Below are 18,902 nucleotides of genomic sequence, written 5' to 3'. Positions count from 1 at the left end.
TGTCTACCCTGAAGAAGGTAGCCCTCATTGCACAAACTGGTAAGTGGGGAAGGCCTAGAACCCTTTGGTGAAAGGATTGGGGGGGTTCTTCCTCCAGCACCTTCTCAGGGAACAAAGGGGCAAATGATCCATGCTGCCCTGAACCTCAGGAAGTCCTGCCCACCTGGAAGTGCTCTTGAGAGGAGGAGATAATGTGCCTAAAAAATAGTATTTTTTATGATTCAGAAGCTGCTGAGCATCATTATCTCTAAGGGGTTCCTTTTGGTTGTAAATGTAATTATCAGTTTTGTAGAAAAGCCAGAATGGATCTAATCTAGGCTTATGATAACATTTAGTTGAATTTGTACTACATGTCAGATATGTAGCCAAGTGCTTCACGTGCAATATCTCATTAAAGGCTCACATTCACCTTACAAAAAGGCACACTACTACACACATTTTATCCACTATGAACCTTTTCTAGGTGTAGGTTCATGAACACTGAGAACTTTTCCTCTCTCATCATCTTTTACTGCCTCCCATTTCTGAATGAGCTGCTTTCATTCTCACCAGAAACCAATTTTCACCTGTTCAAACTCTGTGATACTTGACTTTATTACTCTGAGTTGTGACCAAGAGGTCCAAATAACCAGTTAATCTCTGTGTGACTGCAGGAGAGCAGCCTTCCAAGGCCAACAAGACCCAAGCCACATTCCCAATTTCCAGTATGGGGGACCGGAAGTGGTGGAGTGCAGTGGTGGAAGACAGAGATGACCAATCCTGGAACATCTCTGTGACTACGCCCACAGATGCTGTCATTGGCCGCTATTCACTCCTGCTGCAGGTCTTGGGCAAGAAGTCATTTCCCCTGGGCAAGTTCACATTGCTCTTCAACCCTTGGGCTCGAGGTGAGTTTGGACCCAAACCAGCTTGGGCTGCACAGGGACTCAAGGCACAGGAGCTGGGGCACAACTCCGGCAAGGAGTGATGGCCCCAGACTCCAGTGGGCAGCTCCCTCTAAGGACAGCACCAGCACACAATTACTGCATAGCCAGCTTCACAGTTATTCTGCCCTGTTTGGTTGTCTCTGCTTTTCTTCATGTGTAAGCTCTGTTCTTACTACAGGCTGCTGGACCCTCTCCACATTGACTTGTCTAAATATATGACTAGAATGACAAACAGCTCATGTCCTGTAACTCAGTAGACTAAGGGTGGGCTTTCCTGTGATCAAGTGACCTCCTGCAACCCAACAAGTGGCCACCTCTGGCAAAGGTCAGCCTTGCCTGTTGGGGGTATTTCATCTAATAAAGATATCAGACATGGTTGACATGCCCCAAACATGAGGAGGTGAGTCTGTCTTTACTTTTTAAATCTGCCACCCTCCACCTTAATCCTTGGGACTCCCTGAAGGGTTGTTTGGGGGAAAGGAAAACATCTTTGATCAGCCTTCCTGTACTCACTACCCCAGACAGCAAGTGCAGAGCCTTTTCAAGAGTTTCACTGCCAGCCTGAGGGGTCCTCATTATAAGGTAGGGCTGGGAGACAAAAGGAAACATAGGGAAGCAGAGGAAATCTTCCCAGTTTCCTCCAGCCAGTTCCTCACTTCCTTTCTTTGTGACATCTGACTCCCAGTGGGCTCCTTCTCTCTACTTTTTTGCTGAGGGTGGGGTTCTCCAATACTCCCTCCTTCAGATAGTCCTGCTAATCCTCAGTTCAGGCTCTTCTTTCCTGATCCAAAGGAGTAATCAAGTAGAGCAACAGATGGGAATGAGTGTCCATTCAGGTGCCCCCGGCCCCATGTGGGTGAATGTGGAGTTAGGGCCCCTTAGCTGGGGGAGGGCCCATGGCTCTCAGCATATTGACAGAGAGACCTTCAAGCCATTTCCTTCCAAAGTTGAGGCTCCAGTATACCTGCCTTGCTGACTCAGAGCCCACATCCAGAGCTAGGCCCTGGCAGGCAGAGCAAAGACACAGCAAAGATAGTTCTGAGATAGTGCTCAGTTCAATGAGAACTCTTAGTCTTAACTCCATGCCAAGTTTCTTGCCTCTATGCTTGGCTTGTAGGGACCTGTCCAGGGAAGTCCTCTCTATGTGAGTCCAAATGGAGATGTCTATGTGGGCAGGAGTGAGTTACTGGCTCTGCTTACCTGGGAGGTGATTAAGAAATGTTTGGATTATCTGGGACTCAGTCTCATCTTAACATTCTTGGAGATGGGATTCTCCCAGATTCAAAAGGAAATTTTACATCCTATAATGAAAGTCCTTTCTTGTAAGCAGGGGACTTTATAAAAGGAGGCTGCACCCCAGCAGGGAAGAGGAGGGTGATGCTACCTATGCTCTAATAAGGTACCTCCCAGAGCCTTCAGAGCCTGGGGCCAAACACGTGTTTGAAGTGATTTCATAGAGGGTACTCAAGACAGAGAGGCAGAAGTCAAGGGCTCCTTGGGCACATGATTCTGTGATTTTAGGCCCCAGATTCTTCAGGGCTTCCTGATCTTTAATACTCTATTATTCTGTTGATTTGAGTACCCTTATCCCAGCAGATGCCTGAGAAGATAGTCTGGAAAAACTTCTCTTTAAAAAAAAATTTTTTTTTAATTTTTGAGAGAAAGAGAGACAGAGTGTGAGCAAGGGAGGAGCAGAGAGAGAAGGAGAAACACAGAATCTGAAGCAGGCTCCAGGCTCTGAGCCGTCAGCACAGATCCCGACATGGGGCTCAAATTCATGAACCACAAGATCATGACCTGAACTAAAGTCGGACACCTAACCAGACTGAGCCACCCAGGTGCCCAAGACTTTTCTCTTATTAGTCCCCAGGACCAGCCCAAGTACCCTATTCCCCACCTCCCTCCCCCCAGCAACAGGTGCAGAAAGAGACGCCTGGCAAACAGAGCACATACCTCTGCTGCTTCTGGCTTTGTAGAGTATCCCCCTTAAAGCCTACATCCTCCTCATGGACACCAGCCCTATGTGTTGATGAAGGCAGGAGAGGCTTGAGAGACTGTGGGAGTCTTAGACCCACTTGGATGCTACGAGGGTAGAAAGCCAAAGTTCTAGCTCATACTCTGCCTAGCTCCACAGTTCCCTCTGACCGTCTTATCAGATACTCCTCTTCCTTTCTGCTTACCCCTATCAACCTATGTTTGATTGTTTTTTTTCTGAAGCACTATTTTTAAATTTATTTTCTTTTAAACATTTTATTTATTTATTTTAATGTTAGAGAGAGACAGAGAGAGAGAGAGAGAGAGAGAGAGAGAGACCGTGAGCGGGGGATGGGGCAAGGAGAGAGGGGGATAGAGGATCCAAAGTGGGCTCTGTGCTGACAGCAGAGACCCTGATGTGGCACTCAAACTCATGAGCTGCAAGATCATGGCCTGAACCGAAGACGGACGCTTAACCTACTGAGACACCTGAGCGCCCCTAAATGTTTTATTTTATTTTACTTTTTTATTTAAAAAACTTTTTTAATGTTTATTCATTTTCGAGAGGCAGAGAGAACAGAGCTTGAGCCAGGGAGGGGCAGAGAGAGAGAGAGGGAGACAGAGTCCAAAGCAGGCTCCAGGCTCTGTGCTGACAGCTCAGAGCCTGATGTGGGACTTGAACTCACTGACCATGAGATCATGACCTGAGCTGAAGTTGGACACTCAACCAACTGAGCCACTCAGGTGTCCCTAAATATTTTATTTTTAAGTAGTCTCTACATCCAACATGGGGCTCAAACACACTCCAAAATCAAGAATTGAATGCTCTAATGACTGAGCAAGCCAGGTGCCCTAAAACACTATATTTAAACTTGAACTTGTGAGAAAGAACAGGTGCACTGGGAAGTTCCCTAGGCTGTTGCCAAATTATCTTAGGCCAAAAGCACTCTGGCTACACACGTCTTCTGGGAACCAATAGGCTTTTTAAGGTTGGCTTGTTACTATCTGTCTGGTTGACCATCAAGGCCCTACTCTGTACCAGAGAAGAGTCTGGATCACAGTGGGGTCAGTGCAAAGAGGGAGTTCCTCCTCAGTCTTCATCAGACCCAGAGATGAAGGGAAGGCCTGCAGCCAAACCTGACCTGGGCAAGGAGGGCAGAGGCCTGGATGTGGAAGGCAGGCCTAGAACCCCACCAGCACCCCTCATCCCTGCCTGCTTTTCACTAGAGGATGCTGTGTTCCTGGAGAAGGAGTCTGAACGCATGGAGTATGTGTTGAACCAGAATGGCCTCATCTACTTGGGTACAGCTGACTGCATCGAGGCAGAGCCCTGGGACTTTGGCCAGGTACGGGGACCTCTGGGGAGGACAAGGGCCAGTGACAGCCACATGACAGTGTGTTCAGGCCAGACAGAGCTGGCATATCCAAAAGTCCTTAGTCATGAGGTTTTTCCTTTCCTTTCCTTTTCTTTAAGGATTCAGGCCATAAGTTTATTTGCAAACATATCAAATATGTTGAATTCAAGAGTTTGGTCCATTTTTCAAAGAGACTGCACCTCTTAAAATGTTCCCTTTCACATCTGTTTAATGGATTAATTAAAACATTATTTCTTAGGCAGTTAGTGCCTTACTATATAAAAAAAAAAGATGACGGAAATTCAGATCCCAAGTTTATAGTCATCAGGGCACCTGGCTGGCTAAGTCGGTAGAGCATTTGATTCTTGATCCTGGGGTCATGAGTTCAAGCCCCATATTGAGTATGGAGCCTACTCAAAAAAAAAAAAAAAAAAAAAGGAAAAAGAAAAGAAAGAAAAAGAAAAAAGAAAAGAAGGAAAAAAGTACATAGTTCTCATAATTAGTAACTGTCACTTGTTTTCCACTGAAAATGGCAAATTCTTCCCTGAGCCCTCCTCATAGTGGCTCCTACAGACCACAGAGGTTGGGAACCTTCAGAGGCTCTGTCCTAACATAGCGCTGTTAGAAGCTCTGTGCCCAAGATGGAAGAAATGGTGGCACTACACCAAGTCTTCCTTTTTCACAGCCTTGTTTCCCAGTGTGTCAATGAGGCTGTTTCTTTTGGCAGTTTTAGCCATGTGGTGCCTCTCTTTCCTCAGGGCCATGTCAGACCATCCTCCACAGCTTCCAGAGTTATATTCCTAAAGACTACAGCAAGTCAAACCTCTGTTAAATCCCCACTGTCTACAGGATAAAAACTAAATTCCCTGGCTCAACACATAAAGCCAGGCCACTGCTTTCCTTTCCTCAAAAGCCACATCATGCTGCAGCTTCTAGTCATCCCCTGAACAGACAGGCTGAATATACCTGGAATACCGTTCCTCCTTTGTCACCCAGAAAGTTCACTCATCTTTATTTTCCCAATGCTCTTCATTTTTGAGAGAGAGTATGAGCAGGGGAGGGGCAGAGAGTGAGGGAGACAGAGAATCCGAAGCAAGCTCCAGGTTCTTAGCTGTCAGCACAGAGCCAGATGTGGGGCTTGAACTCATAAACTGTGAGATCATGACCTGAGCTGAAGTCAGACACTTAACCAACTGAGCCACCCAGGTGCCCCCCTACCCGTCTTTTAAGACTGTCTGGATGTTTTCCTCAGGCCCCAAAGGTAAGTGTGACTCTCTCTGCTGTGCCCTCTGCTCTGGGTTGGCATCTCTCCTAGAGCCCTAGCCATGTTGCTGGGATCTGTATTCTAAGAGCCTGTGTGTCCCTCTCTACTCCTAAACTTCAGGTTCCTCAAGAGCAAGCACTGCGTTGGTATCCTCCCCATGTGAAGCATTGCTAGCAGGAGCTGTAGGAGCACACTAAATGGAAAAGGATAGAAATTAAACAATATAGCCCTGATCCTCAAGGGCTCATACCCTATCAGAAAAGTCAGACAACAGAATAGCAAAGGATGGGAATGCCCGGACACACAGACCAGGGGGCCCGTGGGAGGGAGGGAAAAGCCAGAACTCCCACAGGAGACAAGAAGGCAAGGCAGGAAGGAGTAGGAACCTGAGTCTGGTAGAAGGACAAGGTGACAGTGGAGGTGAGTACCCAACCTGGATGCCATTTATCATGGTCCTGTGTGCTCCTTACAGTTTGAGGTGGATGTCATCGACCACAGTCTGTACTTACTGAGCATGGACAAGCAGGTGGAGGAGTGGGGCAACCCCGTGCATGTGGCCCACATTTTGGGTGCCTGGGTGAGTAAGGTGGGGAGGGAGAGGAGGCCAGCATGAGGAGATGAAAAGGAGCCCTCTGCCACAGCTGCCCATCTTTATAGCCCTGTAAATCTTCAAAACACAAATGGTCCCTTCCTCCCAGGGTGTGGGGGTCAGTTCCTGGAGAAGATCTGAGTGAGAAGGGAGGACAAGAGCATTCACAGGGGACAGGAAACCAAAGGGAAGTATTTATTGTCCTTCAGGACAAAAGCCAGGAGGACTAAAACTGGCCTGGTTTCCTCAGAGCACTTCACCCTTCCTTGCCTCTTCCCCTCAGCCCAACCTGGAGGCTTAGGTCCATGGGAGGGAGAGGATAATGTCTATCTTATCCACTGTTTGCTGTTCAAGTGGTCTAAGCGACTTGTTTTTATTTCTAAATTATTCCTAAGAATATACAGACCATGAAGTTACTTTGGTGCTTCCCACTGTCCTTAAATTTCCTTTCAGAGGAATAATGAGTTCCCCATTTCTACTTGTGTCTCTGGACTCCCCAAGTCCAGACAAGGTCAAGCCGTGAGGAAGCAGAGGTGGAAGCTTGGGATAAGCAGGCCTTGAGGGCCCAGGTGCAAAAGCTCTCAAAGGAAACAGGGCAAGTGAAGGAGCAGTGAAAGCAGCCCCCAGTGAGAGGCAGCTCTCGTGCTCTTCCTGTGACGTGAGCCTAGTTTGCCAATGTGGTCCACAAGCCCCTGGCTTCCAGAGGCTTGATAAAGAGGAAAATTCTCCAGGCCCCACCCCCCAGAGACTCCAACCCAGTGGGTAGGGTGAAGCTCACGAATATCCAGGTGATTCTGATGCAGGTGGTCTAAGCCGTCCTTATTCACCCCGCTGGAGGCTATTCTGTCCCGGGCCCCACATACCATCCACACATTTTCACAAACAGCTGCGTGCTTTCATGGAGAAGATGGTCCTGCCCACCCCACAGACCCACACCGTCCAGGAAGCAGCCTTGCTCAACAAGCGCCGGGGCAGTGTGCCCATCCTACGGCAGTGGCTCACAGGCCAAGGGCGACCTGTGTATGACGGTCAGGCCTGGGTGTTCGCTGCAGTTGCTTGCACAGGTATAGAGCTAGCGTGCCTGCCGCACCCCCCTTGGCTACTGTATGGAGCATCTACCCTGCCTCTTGGGTTGCCCAGCGGCTGTTTCCCTGAAACTTTTCCTGCCCTTGCCCCAGTAGGGCAAGCCCTGGTGCTCTGATAAATATTCTGTAAGCTTTGCCCTGGCTGTTTATTCTGCCTGCTGGGTAAATTTTTTGTACCTCATTTCTCAGCCTTTATGCATCCTATGCCTGTGCATCAGTCCTAACATCCTGGTGCCCATGCCCCTCCTCTTTTCACGATGTCACATGGCATTTAAGACAATGCCTACCCAGAAGAGACACTGAAAACACTATCTATACATACCCAGACCTCTCTGGCACCCCCTGACTCTCTGGCCCCCTCCATGCAGTACTGCGATGCCTGGGGATCCCTGCCCGTGTCATTACCACGTTCACCTCAGCCCAGGGAACCGGCGGACGCTTGTTCGTAGATGAGTACTACAATGAGGAGGGCCTTCACAATGGAGAAAGCCAAAGAGGCAGAATCTGGTGAGAAGCCCAAAGAGGATGGAGTCCCAGACATGGAAGGGCTCCGAATTCACATGGTATAAGCCTCACACACCCTGACTGACCCTTGCACTGAGAGGAGGCCCTCAGGACTCATAGGTGGGACGCGGATGGTCAGTTGTGGCATGCGCCAACCCACCCCACCCTTCCTGGGAGTGTGGAAGCCAGTTTTACACAGTGTCCTCCCAGTCCCATAGCAGTAATGACACTGCCATTTCTATGATTTCTTCAGCTTTTCAGGACAACTTTTGTCCCCACTTGAATTATTCCCTTTGATACCTTCAGGATCTTCCAGACTTCCACAGAGTGCTGGATGACCCGGCCTGCTTTGCCCCAAGGTTACGATGGATGGCAGATTCTGTATCCAGATGCTCACAGAAGAGGGAGAGGTAAAGTCTGGGGGGTAGGCCCACTACCATCCTAGGCTGCACAAAGCTGCACAAGCTGAAGGAATCCCTCGGAGAGGAAATATGAGCTGCAGGAGGTCCAAAGAGGGTCTGCATCCCCTAAAACTGGAGAAGTGGAAGGAATGATAGTGGCCAGCAGAATTCTGACCTGAAGCCAGTGGGCTCAAAGGAACAAAGGTGTTAGCTATTTAAGCTCCCTACCTCAGAGCAAGAGGCGAGGGAGCAGAATCCCAATGAAGGTGAGAGGGACTTAAGCTAGCTGGTGGATGTGCTGGGTTAGGGGCTTGTTGGTGGGATTTCTGAGGTTCTGGACATGGATAAATAGGGTATCAGGATAGGCTCAAGCTCAGAGAAGAAATATTCAGGAGCCATAAAAGGATTGCTCTTCCTTTCTCAGCAGCAGAACAGTAAGAAAGCCTGCCACATAATAAGTGCTCAATAAAAGTGAACTATTCCTATCATATCCATAGTAAATCTGGCTAAGGAACTCCTGTGTACTATGGTCCTCTGAGGTTCTACCTTCCCTGTTTCTGAGAGGGCTCCTGCCACAGGCCAGGACCAAAAAAGATTGTCACTAAATAGTTGGGAATTTCACCTCTGCAATGCCCTTTCAGAAACTCTGCCTAGTGTCTACCTCTGACCTTTCTCGGGGAAGAGAAAATAGGATAGAGACTAAGGTTATGCAGCTCTGGCTCAGGAGAGGTCCTGGTATGGTCCCTCTTGCTCAATGCCCTTTTCTTCCCTTAGTCTTGGAGTCCTGCAATCTGGTTCCTGTCAGAGCAGTCAAGGAGGGGATACTAGAGCTGATGCCTGCAGTATCAGATCTTTTTGCTGCAGTAAATGCCTCGTGTGTGGTCTGGAAGTGTTGTGAAGATGGCACACTGGAGCTGACCAACTCCAAAACTAAGTATGTTGGGAACAACATCAGCACCAAGAGTGTGGGCAGTGACCGCTGTGAGGACATCACTCAGAACTACAAGTATCCTGAAGGTACTGGGCAGGGGAGGGACCCAAGCTTCTCAGTACCTGAAATGCCAACAGAGGGGGCTGGATGGCCAGAAAGATGTAGGCCAAAGAGAGTCACAGTCTTCTCCCCATCATATAAAATGTATTTTTTAACCCCATTTGATACTCTTGATATTGTGGGCCAGATAACTCTTCATTGTAGGTAGCTGTGCATCATAGGATGCTTATCAGCATTCACTAGATGCCAGCACCCCACCACCATGGGTAGTGAGACCTAAAAAGGTCCCCATGTGCTTCTAAATGTCCCCCAGGGACAAAATTGCCCCCAGTTGAGCACCACTACTATAAAACAACACATTTAATACCAAGCCCAGCTGCCAGAAGATGTTCTCCCTCTCTCCTTCTCACCTCTCTTTCAATACCCCAAATCTGTTCCTCCCTCCATGTTGGTTAATGGCACCACCATCGCCTGTATGTCCAAACAAGAAGGCTTGCACTCTCCTCGACTCTTCCTCCTTCACCGCCCCAGAGTACTCTCACCTCCATTTCCTCATCTCCTTCCCTAATGCGTACAGATAATTCAGACCTCAACATCTCTTGTCGGCAGCATTGTAAAAGCCTCCTAAAAGTCTCTCCATTATTGTTTCCTTTCCAATTTACAGCTTCCAGAAAGAGCTTTCTAAGAGACAAAATAATTACGTTACTCCCCTGCTCTAGGATATTCCACGGCCCCCACTGCCCTTGGAATAAGTCAACTCCTTCACTTAGGAAGATCTGAGTCCCTGTCCTGAAGACCTGTTCTCAGAGACACTAAAACTTGTCCAAAAGCTCTCCCACCATTCAAGGGACAAATGCATAGCACTTGAAAAACTTGGTCTTTGAATGAGTTGGATGAGACATGCTGTATCTAGAGTGGATCTGCCCAACACAGATCTTTTTTTTAAGTTTATTTATTTATTTTGAAAGACGGGGTGAGGGGCAGAGAGAGATGGAGAGAAAGAATCCCAAGCAGGCTCCTCGCTGTCAGTGCTGAGCCTGATGTGGGGCTTGATTCCACAAAACTGTGAGATCATGACCTCAGCTGAAATCAAGAATTGGACGTTCAACCAACTGAGCCACACAGGTGCCCCAAACCTTATTTTATGTTTTTACTCAAATTCCAGCTAGTTAACATATAGTGTAATATTAGTTTCAAGTGTACAATATAGTGATTCAACACTTCCATACATCACCCAGTGCTCATCATGACAAGTGCACTCCTTAACTTCCATCATATATGTAACCCATCCCCCCACCCACCTTCCCTCTGGTAACCGTCAGTCTGTTCTCTATAGTTAAGAGTCTGTTTCTTGGTTTGCCTCTCTCTTTTAATCCCCCTTTGCTCGCTTGTTTTGTTTCTTAAATCCCATGAGTGAAACCATATGGTATTTGTCTTTCTCTGGCAAGATTGCATTCTTTTTGCGGCTGAGTAATATTCCATTGTGCATACATACATTATGTGTGTGTGTGTGTGTATATATATATATATATATATATATATATATACATATATGTATACACACCACATCTTTTTTTTTTATGCCAAGTGTCATCAATTGATGGACACTTGGGCTGCTTCCATAATTTGACCATTGTAGATAATGCTGCTATAAACATCAGGGTGCATGTATCCCTCTGAATTTGTGTTTTTGTCTTCCTTGGGTAAATACCTACTTGCAATTGCTGAATTGTAGGGTAGTTCTATTTTTAATTTTTTGGGGAACCTCCACACTGTTTTCCAGACTGGCTGCACCAGTTTGCATTCCCACCAACATTGCAAGAGGGTTCCCCTCTCTCCACATCCTCACCGACAGCTGTAATTTCTTGTGTTGTTGATTTTAGCCATTCTGACAGGTGTGAATTGATACCTCATTATAGTTTTGATTTGCATTTCCCTGATGATAAGAGATGTTGAGAAGCTTTTCATGTGGCTGTTGGCCATTTGTATGTTTTCTTTGGAGAAATGTCCATTCATGTCTTCTGGCCATTTTTAAATTGGATTATTCATTTTTGGGGTGTTCAGTTTTACAAGTTCTTTATTTTGAGTACTAATGCCTTATTTGATATATCATTTGCAAATATTTTCTCCCATTCTGTAGATTGCCTTTTAGTTTTGCTATTTGTTTCCTTCACTGTGCAGAAGCTTTTTATTTTGATATAGTCCCAATAGTTTATTTTTGCTTTTCTCCTGCCTCAAGAGACATATCTTTTTTTAATTGTTTGTCTGTTTGTTGGTTTATTTATTTTGAGAGAGAGAATCCCAAGTAGGCTCTGGGCTGCCAGCCCAGAGCCTGACATGGAGCTGAATCTCACAAACTGGAAGATCATGACCTGAGCCTAAATCAAGAGTTGGGTGCTTAACCAACTGAGCCACCCAGGTGCCCCTCAGGATACATATTTAGAAAGAAGTTACTGCCTGTGTTTTAGGATTTTTATGGTTTCAAGGCCTCATGTTAGGACTTTTTTTTTTTCCTTCTTCTTTAAGTTAAATGTGGCCTTAGAGGTTTGCAAAGCTCTTATGACTTTGGGATTTGAGCAGCATTAGGTAAATCAATCTTAATCCTGGACTTTTATTAGAAGGGTCTATACCCTCTGGTTAAGAGGCCTGTTTTATTTATTTCCTCCATTTTCTCAGGATCTGTTCAAGAAAAAGAAGTGCTGGAGAGAGTCCAGAAACAGAGACTGGAACATGAAAAGGACAGTGGCATCTATCCTCCCAGTCTCAAGACTGCTGAGCCTCTGTACCTGTCCTTGGAGGCACCCAGCTCCCTACAACTGAGAGGGGATGCCAAGATCTCAGTCATCCTGACTAACCTCACTGATGAGGAGAAGGATGTGCAACTGGCAATTGGGGTGCAGGCGATATACTACAATGGCATCCTTGCTGCCAAGCTCTGGAAGGAAAAGAAGTTCCTTACACTCAGTGCCAATAAAGGTAATTAATTCTATGGCCCTGCCAGACATCCTCAACCCCCAGCTCCTACCCTGGGTAGGCAGCAGCCATGGGGCAACCCCTGAAGTTCTGAAGAGGTGGCTTCTAGCCCCTGGTGTACCCTTTGTCATTCAACACATATTTATTGAGCTTCACATAGAAAAAAGCACCCACAATTCCAACTGCAGTCAGATAAGCAAGCAGACCATGGTTGTCATATAAGAAGTGTTTGATGATGTAAACAGAGTATAATGGCAGAGGAGCATGTCACCCAGGTTGGAGCAGGCTGCTCCCAGGTAGAGCAGACTACACTGGGTCTGAAAGGATGAGTGGGAAGGGCAGGGACAGGCAGAAAAGTGAGAAATCAAGGAAGAAGGAACAACATATGTACAGGTTCCTCCTCCTCCCCCAAATTCCTACTTAATTGGTTTGGGATGGGAACTGGGCACGGGTACTTTTTTTTTTTATGTTCTTTTTTCATTTTTTATTTTTATTTTATTTTATTTTTATTTTTTATTTTTGAGAGACAGAGAGAGACAGCTCAAGCAGGGGAGGGTCAGAGAGAGAGGGAGACACAGAATCAGAAGCAGGCTCCAGCTAGCTGTCAGCACAGAGTCTGATGCGGGGCTCGAACCCACGAACCATGAGATCATAACCTGAGCCGAAGCCAGACACTTAACCGACTGAGCCACCCAGGTGCCCCAGGCATGGGTACTTTTTAAAAGCTCGCTATGTTACCCTGGACTAGAGTAGTTGTTCTCAAACCTTGCTGCATATCAGAATCACCCCGGGAAGTGGATGCTCATCCTGCACCCCAGACCAATTAAATCAGAAACCCCATGGTTCGACCCAAACATCAGAAACTGTTTAAATTCTTTGAGTGATTCCAGTGTGCAGGCAAGAAACAATCGGTTGACTACAGCTTGTTTACATTATTGCAACAGTGTCCTAACCAGTCGCGGCACCCTCGTTTCTCCACCATGTTTCCTTTTTGTGGGGTGCAGGGGTTGGATCATGCAGGGACTTGTATATCATGCCAAGGAGTTTGAGTTTTGTTCTTTAGGCAGTGGGGAGCTGGGAAAAAGTTTGAACTAGAAGAGCGAATGTGATCAGAAATTCATTTTGGCAGAATGGAATAGAAGGGGTCATATTAGAATAATGGTTCTCAACCTTGGCTACATGTTCAATCACCTGGGGAACTTTAAAAATATTCCTGCCTAGGCCTCAATGCCAGAGTCTGATACCATTGATTTGGTGTGCAGCTTGGGATAGGATTATTTTATAAAGCTCTCTATGTGACTCTAATGTGCATCTAATGTTGAGAACCACAGGGCTGGGGATGGAAAGTTTTGCAGTAAGGAATGAAGGACAAACTAGACTAGCAGTACTTCAAATGAAGACCTATTAATGAGGTGGGATAGATTAGACTCGTGAATATGTATGGAGGGGGCAGTTAGAGGGTTGCTTTCAGTTTGGATGCGCCTCCAGAATAGCGAAAATGAGGAAGAACAAGTATGGGTCCACTGGGTTGAGATATCCAAACAGAGATGGCCAGAAGGCAGCTGGAAACCTGAATTTGGCATTCAAGAAAAAGGTCTAGGTTTGAGGCCAGATGTAGGAATCTCAGCACAGAGGAGCTGCCAAGTCAGGGCATTGATGAGCTCATGGGGGTGGAAGAAGGGGTATGAGGAGACAAGAGGGTGAAGAGGGAATCCATGCAGCACCAGCATGTAGGGGGAAGGCAGGGATGGAAGCAGAAGGAGAATGGAGAAGTCAGAGACAGGAGGACAACCTAAGAGGGTCAGCAGAGTGACCATCAGAAGTCAAGGCTGAGAAGTGGACACTGAGGGCACGGTCTGACTGAGAAGTGATGGCAAAAGACAGCTTCCTGGGTGTTAAACTGATTGAGACTGAGGAAGCAAGACACAGTGTGCAGTCCTTCTTGGAAGAACAGACAGAAAAAGGAGACAGAATGAGTGGCTGTCAGCCAGGGTTACTGGGTAGACAGAGGGTTTGTTTTTGTTTTATTTAATATGAGAGAGCAGAATCTGCTTTCATTCTGAGGAAAATAACAGAGAAGGAAAGACTGAAGCCTCAGGAAATATGGGTTAAAATTGATGGTGCAACCCTTGGGGAAATGAGGGGCAACTAGTATAACTGTAGGTTATTGTTGGCAAACACAGTGTTGAGTGTACACTATGCATTATATCATTTATCCTCACAACCACCTTACAAGGCAGCAACCACTGTTATCCCCACTTTACAGATGAGGAGACCAAGACACAGAGAGGTTAAATAATTTGCCCAAACTTACAAGCAGGCAATAGTGTGGTTATGATCGGGTACAGACCTCAAAAGTGGAGGTTTGATGTGGGGAGGGAGGACACCTCATCTTCCGGGGGGATGGTGGCAGCAGGGGTAGAGGTCTATGTTGATAAGGTTGAGAATGGGAACATGAGCTTGAGATGATTCCTTAAGGATAAAGGATGGCTTCATTTTCTCTGCAAAAGGGAAACTGAAGAAACAGAGAATAAGAAGTAACTAAGTGAGCATATTTAGCAACAACTGTGTGGCAGTGTCCGAGATAAGCACTCAGTGTCTCATTTAATACAAGCCCTCCCACCAGGTAGGTGTTATTATAAGACAAGGCAACTGAGGCCAGAGAGCTTAACTCATTCTAGTTTATAGGGACCTTCCACAACCCCACTGAGGAGGTCTGCAAAGAGCGCTGGCAGAGGCAGTGATGATGGTGGGGGTAGGGTCTTGCGTGTGTTCAAAGTTTGAAATTGCTGTGAGAAATGAGGCATCTTTCTGGCTTCAGTGAGACACTGACTCCTTTGCATTGTGTGTTAACTACTGCTTGCTTCCAGGGCACACGCACTCATCCCTTTGCACTGACTCTGGCTGTCATATGTTTCAGAGGAGGAAATCCCCGTGAGTGTGTCCTTCGCCAGCTTTAAGCAAAGCCCACCAGAGAACAGCTTCCTCAGACTCACTGCCATAGCCAAGGCAACACAATCAAAGTCCAGCCTCAGCTGCTTTGCTCAGGAAGACATCGCCATTTGTAGACCATGCCTAGTCATTAAGGTAGGCACCTGTCTTTGCCTGAATTACTCTCCTTTGCTCCCACTTCAGAAGGATTCAGAGCCCCTCAAGCTTCAGGGCAAATGACTGTGCTATAGGATTATCAGAAAATGCTAAGTTGAGAGGTCTCTCTTGAAAGAGATGGTTTCTTACATATGATATTAAGATTGACATCTTCCATTTTTTGTTGTTAAATAGAGATTTTTATAATGAGGGCCTCCCCAGTTACTGCCTTAATGCTTAGACGGAGAATACCAGCCTATGTTTATTTAGTGCTTTAAACATAGGCCAATGTATTTTCAACTTCTTTTAATACGAAATCTCTGTGAGGTGTAACTATTCCCATTATTCAGACGATGAAACAGTCCTAGAGAGTATCATGCCCATGATCATAAAAATGGGATGGTTCAGAGACTTATGGCTCTTGATCTAGTCCTCTTTTCACATGTCTACCTGGTCAAAATGAATGCCATCTGGTTGCAGCCCTCAAGGAGGTTATATTACAATTATGTAAAGGAGATACAACGTTTGATCTTTTACATAAATGCTTAACTAGAGGTACAAAGTCACTATGAAATAAGTGAAGTAAGGGGATTAATTCTAGCTGGTGGGTTTGAGGAAGACTTAAGGGAAAGAGGTAGGATTTATGCTGGGCCTTGAAAAATAGATAAGCTTTTATGCAGATGTGGAGGAAGGCCACTGCAAGCAGAAGACTCACCACAGAGGCCCAAGAGAATGGAGCCCGAGGGGTGTGGGAAAGTGCCCAGGGTGGCTGGAATGTCATTTAGCTGAGGAAAGAACAGGTGAGGCTGGAGAAGGGGACTGGGGTCAGCCACAAAGGGCTCTGAATGTCAACCAAAGATGAATTCTGAAGACAATGGGAAACTCCTCACCTTTTTTTTTCTTTAAAATAAATTATTTTTTAATGTTTATTTTTGAGACAGAGAAAGAGAGCGAGCGAGTTGGGTAGGAGCAGAGAGAGAGAGAGAGAGAGAGACATAGAATCCAAAGCAGGCTCCAGGCTCTGAGTTGTCAGCACAGAGGTCATTGTGGGGCTTGCACTCACGAACTGTGAGATCAAAGTCGGACACTCAACCTACTGAGCCACCCATGCACTCCTACCCCTCACCTTTTTAAGCAGAGGAGAGTCACCATCAGTGATGGCTACTGATAAATCAAGGGTAAGAATAAATGCAGGAAGACCAGGTAGACGGGAAAAGAAGTCATTTCTGGAGTTTGTGTCCAGAAGGCAGAGGCGGAAGAGTACCTGAGGAGAGTACAGGGAGGAGGCCTGGGAGGGGAAGTAACTGTGGTTCTATGCTCTTGGCATCCACTTCAGGTTTTGCCTCTTCCCACAGATGCCAGAAACAACAGAGCAATATCAACTTCTTACAGCTTCGGTCAGCCTCTATAACTTCCTAGATGTTCCTATGCAGGACTGTGTGATCTCCATTTTTGGAAGGGGGCTCATTTACAGAGAGAAGAGATACAGGTAAGAGATTACAAGCTTCTCATCCCCCGGAAACATCTCAACTAGTCAGAAAGGCAGGGACCCAAAATTAATGACTGCCTTTTTGCTGTGTCCATTGAGACAGAGAAAATACCTCCATAATTTGAACTAAAGGAATTAGGGCCTCTCTCATCCTGGGAAGCAGGAGTCAGGAAGGCTACGTCCCCCTTGAGCACCCACAGGACCCTGATCGTTGCCTGCAGGCAGGGAGGTTAGGCCTGGGTACCAGAGAATATCACAGGGAGCGTAGCCTGCCTCTTGGTGCAGCCAGAGAACTACATTCTACTAATGACCACCGTAATATAAAATTTTGTTTAAATATTACTTTTTATTCCTCTTCGCACCACCCCCCCCTTCACATTCTGTTGTTAGGGTATCCTTTCATCAGAATGTGTAAAAAGCATGCTTCATAAGACTGTATTTTTAACTTATGTAAATGTTATGCCTAATCTTTCTTACTTTTCACTCAGAACTGTTTTTGAGATTCATCCATGTATGTTGCGTCCATTGTTTCTGCAACATAACACTTCATCGTGTACATCCCGGACTTCCTACCACTCTGCTCCACAGTGATGGGCACCCAGAGTGCCTCCAAATACTATTTGTGTCACCTCCAACACAAATAGTATTGCAATGAACATGCTCGCACATCTTCTTATTGCTAAGTCACAGAATATGACCTGGTTTGACTGAGTACTATCAGATTTGTGTGCAGAATGACTGCAGAAGTCCACACTCCCTCTAGCAGGACCTGAGTTTCTGAATTCCTACCATTCCTCTACTCTTGCCAATACCCAGCTTTCTCTTTTCTTCCGGGCTAATAGAAATGAGGTAATGTTCCTATTACTTCTTTGTTTTAATTTGCAACTCTTCACATGTTTATTAGCCTTTTCTGTTCCCTCATCTGTAAAAGGTATGTTCTTACCTTTGTCCACTTTTCTTTTGTGTTCCTGGCTTTTCTCTTTGTTGATTTGTAGGTGTTACCTATATTAGTTCCTCGTTGGTTTCAGTATGTTGCAGGAATCTTCTTTCGTTATCTCTTCTCTCACTGTGTCCACCATATCCTTTGTTGAAAACACAGTTTATAATTTAGAGTTCCCGATATTTACTCCTACCATCCCTGAAATCCCTGAGAGGTGTCTGGTTATTGAGCCTGTGCCTCAGCCTTATGAAACTCAATGAATCACTCTTGCCAACAAGTTGAGAGGAGGGACTGCCAACATTCAGCTACATATTTGCGGTATCCCTGATCAACTGTGGGGAAAGCTCCTCACAGGGAATCTGCACTATTCCCTTAGTCACTGTAAGAAGGTCCAGCAGGCCAGGAAGTTGTTGATAGGGCTCCAAACACCACCTGTTGTCAGACTGACATCTTCTGTATATGTCCACTGTACTCTCACAGCACTTAGCAATGCGAGGGTTCCAAAACCAAAGCTTTCCCACGCATATCCTGGATACTACCAAGAATAGGACCAGACTGAAGTCACAGGTGATAAAAGAAATAATAGATGTTCCTTGGAAGCTCTTAGAATAGGATGTTTCTCTTCTCAGCCATGCAACTGCTCACCATAGGGAGGTTCCTGTCTTCTATTCCCTTAATACCTCCTCTGTTTCAATAGCAAGGTACTTAAATGTTTATTTCTTCATTTGATGTAAGGAATTTCAACCTCTTCAAGTAAGGAAAGATCAGTCACTGGGGCGAGCAAAGCAATGGGACAGAACAAACACCTGCCTTTTCCTTTATTTCAGATTAGCTTCAGTGTGGCCCAAAAACATCTTGTACACCCAATTCCAGTTCACACCGACACAGGTGGGGCCCCAGAGGCTCACTGTGGAAACGGATTGTGATATGTTCCAGAACCAAACCAACTACAGAAAGATCACCGTGAAAGCCCCTGAACTTCCTGCTTAATCTTCCATTAAGTATCCCATAATTAAAGTCTGATGTTGAAAGCATGAACTTAGCCCACTGGAGAAATATGAAAACTATTAAGTATATAAAGCACAGGCTTTAGAAGAAAAAAATAAAATAACTGGATTCCTTTTGTACAAAGTTGTAATTTTTCTTTGTTTATATTATTTTGTTGCTTTGACACTCTCAGTGTGATTTTAGTTCCTTCTCTTTACAACTCTTATAAAAGAGGCACCTGGGTGGCTCCATCAGTTAAGGGTCTGACTTTGGCTCAGGTCATGATCTCATGGTTCATGGGTTTGGGCCCTGCATTGGATTCTGTGCTGACAGCTCA

The 18,902-nt window shown here is 45.9% G+C and overlaps 2 protein-coding genes across 5 annotated transcripts in view; one reads left to right on the top strand and one right to left on the bottom strand.

The window, feature by feature from the left end:
* Positions 1-18,902, bottom strand: part of CCNDBP1 (cyclin D1 binding protein 1) — a 109,855-nt gene that overhangs the window by 80,186 nt on the left and 10,767 nt on the right. For 3 of the 4 annotated variants that reach the window (XR_003913638.1, XR_003913639.1, XR_003913637.1), the window contains exons 12-13: positions 17,582-17,720; positions 14,413-14,577 (exon numbers count right to left, since the gene is read on the bottom strand). The gene's annotated coding sequence lies outside the window, so the exon portion shown is untranslated. The remainder of the gene's footprint in view (positions 1-14,412; positions 14,578-17,581; positions 17,721-18,902) is intronic. The other variant, XR_003913640.1, reaches the window with a different exon arrangement.
* On the top strand, positions 7-18,703 carry EPB42 (erythrocyte membrane protein band 4.2). The gene is made up of 12 exons (XM_029952774.1): positions 7-39; positions 654-887; positions 4,128-4,246; positions 5,992-6,096; positions 6,995-7,172; positions 7,562-7,700; positions 8,004-8,107; positions 8,873-9,115; positions 11,766-12,065; positions 14,983-15,149; positions 16,505-16,638; positions 18,406-18,703. The coding sequence occupies exons 2-12, from the start codon at positions 707-709 to the stop codon at positions 18,566-18,568; spliced, it is 1,833 nt and encodes a 610-aa protein (XP_029808634.1). The 5' UTR covers positions 7-39; positions 654-706; the 3' UTR covers positions 18,569-18,703.

Source organism: Suricata suricatta, chromosome 9, assembly GCF_006229205.1.
Source record: "Suricata suricatta isolate VVHF042 chromosome 9, meerkat_22Aug2017_6uvM2_HiC, whole genome shotgun sequence".
Lineage (NCBI taxonomy): Eukaryota > Metazoa > Chordata > Mammalia > Carnivora > Herpestidae > Suricata > Suricata suricatta.
This window is presented reverse-complemented; position numbering and strand designations above follow the sequence as displayed.